The sequence below is a fragment of the Erinaceus europaeus genome, chromosome 3, assembly GCF_950295315.1.
Source record: "Erinaceus europaeus chromosome 3, mEriEur2.1, whole genome shotgun sequence".
In the NCBI taxonomy this organism is placed as follows: Eukaryota; Metazoa; Chordata; class Mammalia; order Eulipotyphla; family Erinaceidae; genus Erinaceus; species Erinaceus europaeus.
In genome coordinates, this window is record NC_080164.1 from 118055476 (window position 1) to 118071654 (window position 16179).

General features: G+C 42.2%; 1 protein-coding gene across 1 annotated transcript in view; it reads right to left on the reverse strand.

The window, feature by feature from the left end:
- LOC103127542 (broad substrate specificity ATP-binding cassette transporter ABCG2-like) overlaps positions 1-16179 on the reverse strand; it is an 88384-nt gene that overhangs the window by 25406 nt on the left and 46799 nt on the right. The window contains exons 7-9 of the mRNA XM_060187791.1: positions 14175-14326; positions 3005-3109; positions 1304-1551 (exon numbers count right to left, since the gene is read on the reverse strand). Of these exons, the coding sequence (XP_060043774.1) occupies positions 1304-1551; positions 3005-3109; positions 14175-14326 (505 nt within the window). The remainder of the gene's footprint in view (positions 1-1303; positions 1552-3004; positions 3110-14174; positions 14327-16179) is intronic.

Consider the following 16179-nt stretch of genomic DNA (forward strand, 5'->3'; position numbering starts at 1 on the left):
TTACAAGAGCTCCAAGTTAGAACACTTCAGTGAAGTCTCTACACCAGACAGGAAGGAAACTCTCAAAGGTCAGGGGCTGAGGCCTGCAGGTCAAGCAGGGCCCCTCACACACTCCTGTCCTGCTGTCTGCTGGTGTCCAGTCCATGAGCCAAAGATAATTTTTACTGTGTTATTTGTAAAGACTTATTTGATTTATTACATATGAGAGAGTTTCATTTGAGACACAGACAAAGAAGCCAGAGCATCACTCTGGGAACCGGAGACACAGAAGTCCAGTGCTCTCCCAGTTTTAATGATTGGTGGAGGAAGAAAGAAAGATAGAGGGAGGGAGGGAGGAAGAGGGCAGCAAGGAGCATCCATGGAGGTGGCTCAGAGGCTAGTGAACAGGCTTTGCATGCCTGGGGATGCAGGTTCAATTCCTAAGTACCACACATCAGAGGAGAGTTGTGATGTCTCCTCTGTTCATAAAATAAAGAGAAAAAAAACCCCTTCTAATCCAAAAGGATGTTATTTCATGCCCAGTGCATAAATACATATGAAATTCAGATCCCAACATCCAAGAGGACTGCTGTATCAGAAGGCAGCCATGGCTACAAACCTACAGGGCCTGTGACTGCTTTCTCTCTCAAAGGGACACCTGACACCAACACCTTGTGCAGCCTGCCTAAGTTCAAACAGCTGCCACTGGATCCTTCTCTTTTCTCTTTTTAAGTTTTTTTTTATTTTAAGAGTTTTATAATATGTATTTATTGGATAGAGACAGAGATCAAGAGGGGATGGGGGGATAGAGAGGAAGAAAGAGCCATCTGCAGACCTGCTTCAGAGGGGACTGGGGGTCTCGAACCCAAGTCATTGTGCACAGCAGCATGTGTGCTGAACCAGGTGTGCCACCTCCTGGCCCCTGAGCTATCCTCTCAGAACCTTTTCAAAAGATAAGGGAGATAGACAGAGGACTTCCATGCCTGAGACTTTGAGGTTCAATTCTCAACACCCCCAGGCCAGAGCTGAAAAATGCTTTGGAAAAATAAAATAAATTTTTAAAAAGACAAAGATTAAGTTATGCCTACAAGAGATCTTAGTCAATAAAAATTCTGAATAAAGTGCTTGTCCCTAAAAACTACTAAAAAAAAAAAGTTTTCCAAAATTAAAAGCCTAATTCTGTTTATATCTTGCATTCCAATGGAGGGGAAGAAATGAATAGAAGGGGGGTATAGAAGTTGAACAGAAGACTCAAGAGGGGCCTTAGGACCAGGGCCTCTCAACCAGACAGGAGTCTCAGAACAGTTAGTAGTGGGCAGCTCACCTGGGCCACGGACACCTGAGGGTTGCCCAGTAGGTTTTTGAACGAGCGCTTGGAAACCCATCTGAGCTGGTGAAAGAAAGAGGTGGCATAGGTGACCTCATTGAAGGCTGTGTTCTTCTTTTGGGGGACCTCTAAGAGCTGATCTAACTCAGCCTGGGAGTCTCTGAAAAAGGAGGAGCTGATGTAGAACTCAGCTAACCTCTTGACGACCGATGTGTCTCTCTTGGGAGCTTCTGCCAGGTCCTTGGCTGTGGAGAGAGGGAACACTTCACCTGCTAAGTAACAGCAGATGTACTCACTTTTCTGCAGCTCCTTTCTTTCCCAGTGCCTTGATTCAAAAGCTTGAGTACAGAAGTTCATTCTATCATTGCGTCAGACATTCAGAAAATAGAAATGCAGCTGGGAAGGTAGCTCAGCAGGCAGAGCACAGGCCTTGCATGTGTAAGGCTACGGCTTCCGTACTTGACACTGAACTTGCCAGAGTGGTGTTCAGGCACCCCCCTCACAACCCCCATAAAAATGAACAAATACTTAAAAAGAAAAACATCTTGGATGGAACTTGAACGAATCATGTTGACGTAAGATAAGCAGAAGGAGAAGGATGCATATGGGATGATCTCACTTTTGGGTGGAAATTAAGAAACAAAGAAAGAAAACACAGGGGGGAAACAAGACTGACTGTGGTCTACTGCACCAGAGCCAAGGGACTCTATTTCTTAAAATGGATAATGAGAGAGGGGGAGATAAGGGAGAGAAAAAGAGAGACAGGGAGGGGACAGAGAGAATCAGAGCGTCATTCTGGCACGTGCAATGTCAGGAATTAAACTCAGGACCTGATGCCTGAGATCCAGCACTTTATCCACCGCACCACCTCCAGAGATGCAGTGGTGGTGGGGGGGTGGAGTTGGGGTAGAGAGGGCATTGGGGACCCAGTTCATAGTGGAGGGAAATCTAAGTTGGTACGCAGACACCTCTCATGGGGATATAAGAAAATGTCTTATAACCTGAAATGGAATTGGCATATTGCACCCAAGTAAAAGACTCTGGGGTAGGTGGATGGGGAGAATATAGGTCCATGAAGGATGATAAATGACATAGTGGGGGTTGTATTGTTAAATGGGAAACTGGAGAATGTTATGCATGTACAAACTATTGTATTTACTGTTGAATGTAAAACATTAATTCCCCAATAAAGAAATAAATTAAAAAAATAAAGAAAGAAAGAAAATGTCTTATAAATTATAATTCAGAGTGATGGGGGAGGAGAAAACTAGCCTATAGCTAATTGGCTTGTGGTCGTCCATAAACTCCTCTCCTACCCCCAGAGCTGCACTGGATGGGCTACCACATCACCTCGCTTCAGCCAATTACACTGGACATTGATCTTTCAAAGATTATCCATAAGGGCACTAGGACTGCACTCACCCTCTAGAGCATGCACCCTACCATGTGCAAGGCCTTAGGTTCGAAGCCCAACACCACAGAGAAGCAGCATGTCTGCCTCTCCTTTTCTGCTTGTCTCTCCCTCTCTAAAATAAACCATGCAAAAAATGGTGGAGGGGATGTTGTGGTGTGGGTGAGTGGGGGGTGTTGGGTGAGGAGAGTGGTGCTGTGCACTCAAGAGGCCCCAGTACCTCACAGAAAGGAAGACACATGGTGAGTAACTCTGAAGAACAGTGAGCACCAGGCAGACCTGCCTACCTGCGTCAGCCTCCTCCTCTTGGTTCAGCGCCACAGCTGCGGAGTCTCCGTTGATCACGTCCAGGAAGAAATCTGCGGGGTTGTTGTAAGCCTCACAGTGGTAGCCTGCAAGAGAGGGTAACACAGCTCTGCAAACCTCATCTTCTAGGAAAGGAACAGGATTCGCTGCATTGTAGGCAGTGAGGGTGCAGGCTGGGGCTGGGGCTATGGAGACACCATTTGCCATTATCCTCCTCTTCCCTTTTTATATTTTCTGGCCCCGGGGTTATCACTGGGACTCACTGCCTATATGACTCCACTGTTCCTGGTAGCCATTTATTCCCCATCTCCTTTATTTTTGATAGACAGTGAGAGAGAGAGACAGGAAGATATCTGATACTGCTTCATTGCTCATGGAGCTTTTGAATGGGTGAGCCACCAACTGGTTGGTTGGCTTTTATTTCTTTTTCATTTTTTTCTTTAATATTTATTTACTCCCCTTTGTTGCCTTTGTGGTTTTACTGTTCTAGTTATTGTTGTTGTTATTGATGCTGTTGTTGTTGGATAAGACAGAGAGAAATGGAGACAGGAGGGGAAGACAGAGAGGGAGAAAGATAGACACCTGCAGACCTGCTTCACCACTTATGAAGTGACTCCCCTGAAGTTGGGGAACTGGGTGCTTGAACCATGATACTTATGCCAGTCCTTGAGCTTGGTGCCACCTGTGCTTAACCCGCTGCCCTACCACCCGACTCCCTTTACTTCTTCCTGGGGAATGAACCTGGGAACTCAGAGTCTCAGATGTGAGAGTCTTTGTTGCATAATTAGTAAGCTGTCTCCCCAGCCCAGTGATATTTTTAAACATAACTATGTAAGTGCTGGGATTCGACTTCTGGAGGTGGAGCTATGAGCAGCAGATCGCTTTCACTCCTCTCCTCTCCTCTCCTCGCCTCTCCTCTCCTCTCCTCTTCTCTCCTCTCCTCTCCTCTCCTCTCCACTCCTCTCCTCTCCTCTCCTCTCCACTCCTCTCCTCTCCTCTCCACTCCTCTCCTCTCCTCTCCAGGATCAACTAGGAATACCAAAGGAGACCACCCGGGACCGAAACAAGACAGGACTAGAATGACCACAGGAACCCAGTAAATCACCGAATCTGGAGCAGCAACAGGAAGGGACACCAGGGGACAGAGATCTAACCAGGAAACTCAGGAGAAGACCTATACCTCGGTGGTATAACTGAGGTGCTGTGAAAGTCTCTTTGCATAACCACTGGATTACCTCTGCCACACCCTGCTTTATCTCTTGCTCAAAAGTCAGTGATTAAACTAAGAAGCCTATTGATAGTTTAAAAGCCCTCAGGCTCCCATACCCTACAGGGAAGGAAAAAAAAAAAAAAAAAGAAAGAGGCTTTTAAACCACTGAGTTCCAAACTCAGGAATTGAAATAACTGTTAACTTCCACCACTGTGAACCCTTTAATTAACTTACTTAGACACAAGTCAATCCAGGCAATAGTGATCAATAATTTGAAAAGTACTGATAAAGGGAACTCATAACATAATATATAAAATGGTTAAAACAACAAGAAAAAATATTGGAGACTCGAATCAGGACAAGAGCCCAACTAAAAGTCCTCCAGAGGGGGAAGCACAAAATAAGAAGTTCAACATCCAAACATTAGTTAAGGAAATAATAACAGGAGTGAGTAAAGAATTTGAAAAAATTATAATCAGAAATGCAGGAACAAATGAGAATATGGAAGAAAATTCTAATTATCTCATGGTTATTAGGGAGCTGAAAGCCGAAATCGCTGAGCTAAGAATGCAACTAGCTGAACAAGCTAAAACAGTATCAGAGCAGGGCAACAAAATAGATGAACTCCAGAAAACAGTAGAGGACAGAGAGAATAGAATCTATGAGGCTGAAGACAGAATTAGCAAGATTGAGGATAAATTAGAGACAACTAAAAAAGAAATAAGAGATCTCAAAAAGAGATTAAGAGATGCTGAAAACAACAACAGAGTCCTATGGGATGACTTCAAAAGAAACAATATATGCATTATTGGCATACCAGAAGAAGAAAGAGAAGGAGAGGAAAAAAGCATTTTCCAGGCCAAAGTAGCTGAAAACTTCTCTAGTCTAGACAACATCAAAGATATAAAAATTCAAGAAGCCCAGAGAATCCCAAACAGAATTAACCCAGACCTAAAGACACCAAGACATATCATACTTAGAATGGAAAGAAATAAGGATAAAGAAAGGATCCTGAAGGCTGCAAGAGAAAAACAAAGAGTCACCTACAAAGGAAAACCCATAAGATTAGCAGCAGACTTCTCCATACAAACACTACAGGCCAGAAGAGAATGTCAAGATATCTATCGAGTGCTCAATGAGAAAGGCTTTCAGCCAAGAATACTATATCCTGCTAGACTGTCATTCAGACTAGATGGAGGCATCAAAACCTTCTCAGACAAGCAAGAGTTGAAGGAAGCAACCATCACCAAGCCTGCCCTGAAAGAAGTTCTGAAAGGCCTCCTATAAACAACCAGACCACCACAAATAGGACATATATCAAAAAACTCTAAAACTCTACAAGAATGGCATTAAAATATCTTCAATCTTTGATATCAATAAATGTCAATGGCCTGAATTCACCTATTAAAAGACACAGAGTAGAAAGATGGATCAGAAAACACAATCCAATAATATGCTGTCTACAAAAACCCACCTAACTCAACAAGACAAACACAGACTTAAAGTGAAAGGATGGAAAACTATCATACAAGCCAATGGCCCACAAAAAAGGGCAGGAGCAGCTATTCTCATATCTGACATGATAGACTTTAAAATAGATAAGATTAAAAAAGATAGGAATGGACACTACTTAATGCTCAGAGGATCAGTCAATCAAGAGGACTTAACAATTATTAACATCTATGCACCCAATGAGAAGCCATCTAAATACATCAAATTTCTACTGAAAGAGCTACAGCAATATATTAACAGTAACACAATCATAGTAGGGAACTTCAACACCCCACTCTCTCAACTTGACAGATCATCCAGGCAGAAAATCAATAAAGACATAAGGGAGCTAAATGAAGAGATAGATAAACTACAACTATTGGACATTTTCAGAGTCATTCATCCCAAGAAACTATAATACACATTTTACTCAAATCCACATGGGTCATTCTCAAGGATAGAACATATATTGGGCCACAAAGACAGCATCAGCCAATTCAAGAGCATTGAAATCATCCCAAGCATCTTCTCAGACCACAGTGGAATTAAAATAACACTTAACAATCAACAAAAGATTAGAAACAGTGCCAAAATGTGGAAGTTCAACAGTACACTTCTTAACAACTTCTGGGTCAAAGAGGAAATCAAGGAAGAAATCAAAATGTTTCGAGAGTTCAATGAAAATGAAGACACAAGCTATCAAAATATTTGGGACAGAGCTAAAGCAGTCCTAAGAGGGAAGTTCATAGCTATACAAGCACACATTAGGAAACAAGAAAAAGCACAAATAAACAGCCTGATTGCACATCTTAAAGACCTAGAAGAAGAACAACAAAGGAACCCTAAAGCAACGAGAAAGACAGAAATCAATAAAGTTAGGGCAGAAATAAATAACATTGAGAATAGGAAAACCATACAAAAGATCAACAAAAGTAAATGTTGGTTCTTCAAAAGAGTAAACAAAATCGACAAACTTTTAGCCAGACTCACAAAACAAAAAGGGGAGAAGACCCAAATAAATCAGATACTAAATGAAAGAGGAGATATCACAACAGACACTGCAGAAATTCAACATATCATGCGAGGCTTCTATGAACAACTATATGCCACCAAGCTAGAGAACCTGGAAGAAATGGACGATTTCCTAGATACGTACCAACTTCCAAAACTAAGTAAAGAGAAAGTGGATAACATGAACAGGCCCATCAAAGCTAATGAAATTGAAACAGTTATCAAAAATCTCCCCAAAAGTCAAAGTCCTGGACCAGATGGTTTTACAAATGAATTCTACAATACCTTCAAAGAAGAACTAATACCTCTACTTTTAAAAGTCTTCCAGAAGATTGAAGACACTGGAATACTCCCTGCCAGCTTCTATGAAGCCAACATCACCCTGATACCAAAAGCAGACAGGGACACAACCAAAAAAGAAAACTACAGACCAATATCTCTGATTAACACAGATGCAAAAATATTGAACAAATTCTAGCCAACCGGATACAGCAGTATATCAAAAAGATTGTCCATCATGACCAAGTGGGGTTTATCCCAGGCATGCAAGTTTGGTTTAATATATGTAAATCAATCAGTGTGATCCACCACATCAACAAAAGCAAGACCAAAAACCACATGGTCATATCAATAGATGCAGAGAAAGCCTTTGACAAAATACAACATCCCTTTATGATCAAAACACTACAAAAAATGGGAATAGATGGAAAATTCCGGAAGATAGTGGAGTCTATATATAGCAAAGCTACAGCCAACATCATACTCAATGGTGAAAAACTGGAAGCATTTCCACTCAGATCAGGTACTAGACAGGGCTGCCCACTATCACCATTACTATTCAACACAGTGTTGGAAGTTCTTGCCATAGCAATCAGGCAGGAGCAAGGAATTCAAGGCATACAGATTGGAAGAGAAGAAGTCAAACTCTCCTTATTTGCAGATGACATGATAGTATAGATGGAAAAACCTAAGGAATCCAGCAAGAAGCTTTTGGAAACCATCAGGCAATACAGTAAGGTGTCAGGCTATAAAATTAACATACAAAAGTCAGTGGCATTCCTCTATGCAAACACTAAGCTAGAAGAAATTGAAATCCAGAAATCAATTCCTTTTACTATAGCAACAAAAACTATAAAATATCTAGGAGTAAACCTAACCAAAGAAGTGAAAGACTTGTATACTGAAAATTATGAGTCACTACTCAAAGAAATTGAAGAAGACACAAAGAAATGGAAAGATATTCCATGTACATGGGTTGGAAGAATTAACATCTTCAAAATGAATATATTACGCAGATCCATCTACAAATTTAATGCTATCCCCATCAAGATCCCAAGCACATTTTTTAGGAGAATAGAAAAATGCTACAAATATTTATCTGGAACTGGAAAAGACCTAGAATTGCCAAAACAATCTTGAGAAAAAAGAACAGAACTGGAGGCATCACACTGCCAGATCTTAAACTGTATTATAGGGCCATTGTCATCAAAACTGCTTGGTACTGGAACATGAATAGACATACTGACCAGTGGAATAGAATTGAGAGCCCAGAAATGAGGCCCCACACCTATGGACATCTAATCTTTGACAAAGGGGCTCAGACTATTACATGGGGAAAGCAGAGTCTCTTCAACAAATGGTGTTGGAAACAATGGGTTAAAACATGCAGAAGATTGAAACTGAATCACCGTATTTCACCAAATACAAAAGTAAATTCCAAGTGGATCAAGGACTTGGATGTTAAACCACAAACTATCAAATACTTAGAGGAAAATATTGGCAGAACTTTTTTCCGCATAAATTTTAAAGACATTTTCAATGAAACGAATCCAATTACAAAGAAGACTAAGGCAAGTATAAACCTATGGGACTACATCAAATTAAAAAGCTTCTTCACAGCAAAAGAAACCACTACCCAAATCAAGAGACCCCTCACAGAATGGGAGAAGATCTTTACATGCCATACATCAGATAAGAGTTTAATAACCAACATATATAAAGAGCTTACCAGACTCAACAACAAGACAACAAATAACCCCATCCAAAAATGGGGGGAGGAATTGGACAGAATATTCACCACAGAAGAGATCCAAAAGGCCGAGAAACACATGAAAAAATGCTCCAAGTCTCTGATTGTCAGAGAAATGCAAATCAAGACAACAATGAGATATCACTTCACTCCTGTGAGAATGTCACACATCAGAAAAGGTAACAGCAGCAAATGCTGGAGAGGGTTTGGGGTCAAAGGAACCCTCCTGCACTGCTGGTGGGAATGTCAATTGGTCCAACCTCTGTGGAGAACAGTCTGGAGAACTCTCAGAAGGCTAGAAATGGACCTTCCCTATGACCCTACAATTCCCCTCCTGGGGATATATCCTAAGGAACCCAACACATCCATCCAAAAAGATCTGTGTACACATATGTTCTTGGCAGCACAATTTGTAATAGCCAAAACCTGGAAGCAACCCAGGTGTCCAACAACAGATGAGTGGCTGAGCAAGCTGTGGTATATATACACAATGGAATACTACTCAGCTGTAAAAAATGGTGACTTCACCGTTTTCAGCCGATCTTGGATGGACCTTGAAAAAATCATGTTGAGTGAAATAAGTCAGAAACAGAAGGATGAATATGGGATGATTTCACTCTCAGGCCGAAGTTGAAAAACAAGATTAGAAAAGAAAACACAAGTCGAACCTGAAATGGAATTGGAGTATTACACCAAAGTAAAAGACTCTGGGGTGGGTGGGTGGGTGGGGAGAATACAGGTCCATGAAAAATGATGAATGAAATATTGGGGGTTGTATTGCTAAATGGGAATCTGGGGAATGTTATGCATGTAAAAAAAAAAAAAAAGAAGTAGAAACGCAAAGCAGAAATTGACTGAGTTTGGAGTATGGCACCAAAGCAAGAAAGGAGAAGTATACTAGAGTTTGCAGTGAGTACCTCCCTAATACTTCCTCTCCATTTTTCCAAGCTTTGGGTCCATGATTGCTCAACAATTTGTTTGGCTTTGTATGTTAACTCTCTTTTTAGTCACCAGGTTCCAGGTGTCATCAGGATGCCGGCCAGACTTCCCTGGATTGAAGACACCACCAATGTGTCCTGGAGCTCAGCTTCCCCAGAGACCCATCCTACTAGGGAAAGAGAGAGGCAGACTGGGAGTATGGACCGACCAGTCAACGCCCATGTTCAGCGAGGAAGCAATTACAGAAGCCAGACCTTCTACCTTCTGCAACCCTCAATGACCCTGGGTCCATGCTCCCAGAGGGATAGAGAATGGGAAAGATATCGGGGGAGGGGGTGGGATATGGAGATTGGGTGGTGGGAATTGTGTGGAGTTGTACCCCTCCTACCCTATGGTTTTGTTAATTAATCCTTTCTTAAATAAAAAATAAAATTAAAAAAAAAAAAAAAAAGCTTCTTCACAGCAAAAGAAACCACTACCCAAACCAAGAGACCCCTCACAGAATGGGAGAAGATCTTTACATGCCATACATCAGATAAGAGTTTAATAACCAACATATATAAAGAGCTTGCCAGACTCAACAACAAGACAACAAATAACCCCATCCAAAAATGGGGGGAGGACGTGGACAGAATATTCACCACAGAAGAGATCCAAAAGGCTGAGAAACACATGAAAAAATGCTCCACGTCTCTGATTGTCAGAGAAATGCAGATCAAGACAACAATGAGATATCACTTTACCCTGTGAGAATGTCATACATCAGAAAAGGGAACAGCAGCAAATGCTGGAGAGGGTGTGGGGTCAAAGGAACCCTCCTGCACTGCTGGTGGGAATGTCAGTTGTTCCAGCCTCTGTGGAGAACAGTCTGGAGAACTCTCAGAAGGCTAGAAATGGACCTACCCTATGACCCTGCAATTCCTCTCCTGGGGATATATCCTAAGGAACCCAACACATCCATCCAAAAATATCTGTGTACACATATGTTTTTGGCAGCACAATTTGTAATAGCCAAAACCTGGAAGCAACCCAGGTGTCCAACAACAGATGAGTGGCTGAGCAAGTTGTGGTATATATACACAATGGAATACTACTCATCTGTAAAAAATGGTGACTTCACCGTTTTCAGCTTATCTTGGATGGACCTTGAAAAAATCATGTTGAGTGAAATAAGTCAGAAACAGAAGGATGAATATGGGATGATCTCACTCTCAGGCCGAAGTTGAAAAACAAGATCAGAAAAGAAAACACAAGTCGAACCTGAAATGGAATTGGAGTATTACACCAAAGTAAAAGACTCTGGGGTGGGTGGGTAGGTGGGGAGAATAAAAAAAACAAAAAACTGACCATTAAGAGTCTTTTAAGGGATGAGAACTTGGCCATTTCTGCCCTGAGGAGTCTGCCTGGAGAGCTCTTCCCAAGTCTCTTTATGGAAGCTTACTTTGAAAGATGCTGGAAGACCCTAAAGGCTCTTGTCCAGAGCTGGCCCTTTGACAGACTGCCTCTGGGGGCTCTGGTTCAATACCTACCTCCTGAGAATAAAACTTTGAATGTTGTCCTGGATGGAATTGATGTCCTCCTTCAGCAGGAAGTTCTCCCCAGGTAAAGAGGACCCCTAACCTGGAAGAGTCTGTGCTTCCTGTTAGACAGCTGGGTCAGGGAGAATGGAGGCCAATGGGGAGGCCTTACGGCTTTTCTACTGTCAATGTGACAGCTTATTGCCCATTGTGGAACTCTCTTTAAGGACTGACTGTTAGTCATTTGTTTCACATAAATGTTGAGCACACATTAAAACCCATAAACACACACACAAAAAAAAAAAAAAAAGAAAAAGAAAAGAAAACACAAGTCGAACCTGAAATGGAATTGGCATATTGCACCAAAGTAAAAGACTCTGGGGTGGGTGGGTGGGGAGAATACAGGTCCATGAAAGATGATAAATGACATAGTGGGGGTTGTATTGTTAAATGGGAAATTGGGGAATGTTATGCATGTACAAACTATTGTATTTACTGTTGAATGTAAAACATTAATTCCCCAATAAAGAAATAAATTTAAAAAAAAAGAAAAAAAGAAAAGGCAACCAGCACCAGAACTTCCTCCAGTGCAATGGGGGACCAGGCTCCGACCTGGGCCACACACATGGCAGAGCAGCGCACTACCCAAGGGAACTGTTTTGCTTTTCGGTATCTTATTTCTATCTCCCTTTTAAAAATTATCTTTATTTATTGACTAGAGACAGACAGAAATCAAGCAGGAAGGGGAGATAGAGATGGAGAGAGACAGAGAGACACCTGCAGCACTGCTTCACCACTTGCAAAGCTTTCCTCCTACAGATGGGGACCAGGGGTTTGAACCCAGGTCCTTGCACACAGTAATGTGTGCACTCAACCAGTGCACCACCACACAGCCCCTTATTTCTTAGCTGCCATTTGCTTCTGTTTCAACTAAGCAAAACCTCCCGTTCCTTTCCTTTTCTTTCCTTTCCTTCCTTTCCCTCTCTCGCCTCATTCTTTCTTTTTTCTTACTCTTTTTTCCCGTCTTCCTTCCTCTTTGCTCTTTTTTTTCTTCCCACCAGAGCACTACCCACCTCTAGTTAATTATGGAGTCATGGGTTCAACCAGGGACCTCTATTACATAAGCCCTCCTTACACCCAGGGTATCTCATCTCATTACTTTAATTAATTAATTAATTTATTTATTTATTTATTGCCTCCAAAGTTATCGCTGGGGCTCAGTGACTGCACTACGAATCCACTGCTCCTGAAGGCCATATTTTCCCCTTTGTTGCCCTTGTTATCGTTGTCATTTTTGTTGAATAGGTCAGAGAAATCAGAGAGGGGGAGAGAAAGATAAACACCTGCAGACTTGCTTCACCACTTGTGAAGCGACCCCCCCCCCATCTTTATGCAGGTGTTTGAGCTTTGCACCACGTGCAATTACCCTGCTGTGCTACCGCCCAGCCCCCTTACTTTATTATTTTAAAGCCTCTTTATTTATTTTTACCAGAACACAGTTCAACTCTGTCTTATGGTGGTGCTGGAGACTGAACTTGGGACCTGGGAGCCTCAGGCATGGAAATCTTTTGCATAACCACTATGTTATTTTCCAAGCCCCTGTAATTGTAAATAGGAGAAACCACATGGAACAAATTAAGATAGATAGATGGTAAATAGTTAAACCATGAAGCCTTATTGATAATCATTTCCAGCAATCTCTAAAAGTAAAGCAGACTGTCTTGAGTTACTTAAAAATGATCACATTTGGTGGCACAGGAGATAAAGCATTGTACTCTGAAGCAGGGCATCCTGAGTTCAATCTCTGGCAGCACATATATCAGATTGGTGTCTGGTTCTTTCTCTCTCCTCCTATCTTTCTCATTAATAAATAATTTTTTAAAAAAAAGGTCATATTAGTCCATTTTAAATAAAAGTAGACTGTCCAAAAATGCCAGGCCACTGAAGTCATACTCACAATTAGCCTCTGTGTGGGCTGCGAAGGCACTCACAGCCTCTTCAGCACTACATCTGACTCTAACATTATTAAAATTAAGTTACTCATAATTTGACTCTTCAAAGTAGACCTAAACCTCAGTCAAGGAGAAAAAAAAGAAAAAGGCTGGTCTGTATGTACTCAGGAAAACAAATGTCTTGTGGGCCTTGGGTCTTTCCAAAAACATTCAGCTGGCAAAGACCCAGATATGTTCACTGAAATCATGGGAGAGGTTGGCACAATAGCTCACTTGCATAGTGTGTTGCTTTGCCATGTGCACAACAGGATTTGATCCTGGGCTCCACCATACTGAAGGAAGTTTCAGTGCTGTGGACTTTTTCACTGTCGTTTTCTCTGCCTTTCTGTCTCAAAAAAAAAAAAAGAAAGAAAGAAAGAAAGGAAAAAGAAAAAGGGGGGGGAGAGACTGGGGAAAATAACATAGTCTTTATACAAATGAATCTCATGCATGACATAAGGCTCAAAGATCCAGGTTCAGTTCCCCAACCACCATAAGCCAGAGCTGACCAGTACTCCAGTATAAAAAAAAAAAAAAATTTAAAAAATAAAAAAATAAAAAAAAATTTTAAGGAAAAGGTCACCAGAATTGGGAAGTGGTCTAATAGAATGCATTCATACTAATGCATGCACAACCAGGACAGGGAAGAAGGAGAAATAGCAACCCAAAGTTGGAAAGTGAATCAAATGTCTAGCCACTGGCTAAGGAGACAGCACTATGGGAGTACTATCTATAGGCAGGACTGGCATTCCAATGGTCCAAGGATCAATTCCCAACAGCCAGCACTAAGTGGTGCTTTAATCAACAAAGCAGAACAAAGCAAAATACACAAGCTGGAGTTTTGTCACAGCTGACCAAGCATAACCAGGCAGGTCAAAGACCAAACAACCCTCCCACCAACCCTCTCTGCTCTCTGAGGATTCTAAGAGTGAGGCTCATTCTGCAAGAGAAAGCCCACCATACCAGCTGTCTCAAAGTAGCCCAAGGCCTCCTGAGCTGGCCCATGGAACATGAGTCTTCCTGAGGCCAATAATGTGAGGCTGTCGAACAACTTGAAGATGGAGTAGCGAGGCTGGTGGATGGAGAAGATGATGGTCCGTCCCTGTCTCGACATCCTACATTAGAAGGGAAAATACAAGTCACTGAACAAGACCTGCACGTGCTCACAGAACACTTCACTGCTGCCTCTAGATCATTCTACCACAGCAAGTTGATTTTCTCTAGCTGGCTTCTCATCTTAATCAGCAAGAGAGCCAAGGCTATTATCATTCAAAGTGTGTTCCACTGGCTGTCTGAATCAATTAGAAATGCTCTCTCACCTTCTGTAACCCGCTTCCCCAAATTTTGAACTATACTCCCAGAGCGGCAAGGGATAAGGGAAGTAAACCAGAAGGCTCTGTACCCCCATTCCACCAGGACCTAAAGCATTTGTCACCAGGAATATTGTTTTATACCAGCAATGAAATAGAAGCAAATATGGAAAACACTAGATAGATAGATGATAGATAGATAGATAGATAGATAGATAGATAGATAGATAGATAGATAGATAGATGATAGACAGATATAGACAGTCATACAATCAGCCCATATCAGACCTTGGGAGAACTACTGTAGCTACAATAGATAGATATAGACAGTCATATAATCAGCCCATATCAGACCTTGGGAGAACTACTGTAGTTACAATGGAGGGGATGGGACACAGAACTCTGGTGGTTGGAACTGTATGGAATTACACCTCTATTACTTTATAATTCTGTAAATCAATATTAAATAACTAATAATAAAAAAGAAGGTTTTCTGGAGATGACCTGGGGTCAGAAAGGAGCAAGAGTTGGCTGAGAGCCCAAGGACATGTACACAGGGGGCTCTGGGTTGAGGCAAGTGTCAGGAGGTAAAGAAGATAATGGGGGTTGGGTGGAGTGGGTGGTAACGTGATGGGTTAAGTGCACATAGTAGAAAGCACAAGGACATGTGCAAGGATCCCAGTTCGAGCCCCCTGCTCCCCACCTGCAAGAGGGTCACTTAGCAATTGGTGAAGCAGGTCTGCAGGTGTCTCCCCCTCTCTATCTTCCCCTCCTCTCTCAATTTCTCTCAACCCTATAAAAGGGGGGGGGGCTTGGGTGGTAGGGCAGCAGTGTTAACTGCACATGGCACGAAGCTCGAAGGACCAGCATCAGGACCCCAGTTCAAGACCCTGGCTCCCTACCTGCAGGGGTTTCGCTTTGCAGGCAGTGAAGCAGGTCTGAAAGTGTCTATCTTTCTCTCCCCCTCTCTGTCTTCCCCTACTCTCTTCATTTCTCTTAGTTCTATCCAACCACAATGACATCAATAACAACAACAATAATAACCACAACAACAAGGGCAACAAAAAGGGAAACAATAGCCTCTAGGAGCAGTGGATGTGTGGTGCAGGCACTGAGCCCCAACAATAACTCTGGAGGCAAAAAAAAAAAAAAAAAGGAAAAATGACCATCAGGAGCAATGGATTTGGATTTGTAGTGCAGGCACCAAGCCCCACCAATAACCCTAGAAGCAAAAAAAAAAAAAAAAAAGAGAGAGAGAGAGAGAGAGAGAGATGTTAATGGAGGAGGAAAGACCTTCTTTGGAGTTTCAAATCAAAATGGGGGAGGGAGGAGCAGGGTGGCAAGAGAGGGACAGAGGGTGACAGTGGAGACATCTAAATAGGTCAACTCAAGACTTTCTTATTCTACTCTTACAATTTTTCTGAAGTTTGAAACTTTTATAAGAAAGTTCCTCCACACCTATGTGCACTGCCACCATGGCCACCTGCCCCTACACAGTTCCCTGCTCAAGTTTCCTGGAAACATTTAACATCTGTTCACTGAGCGTTTCCCTCCAAGAAAGAAGAGAGTTTGGATGGGTGTGTTGGCAGCTGAGTGTCCTGTGCCATGAGTGACAGCAGGTCCAGGGCAGGCAGGTCACCACATGCTGAAGGAAGGCT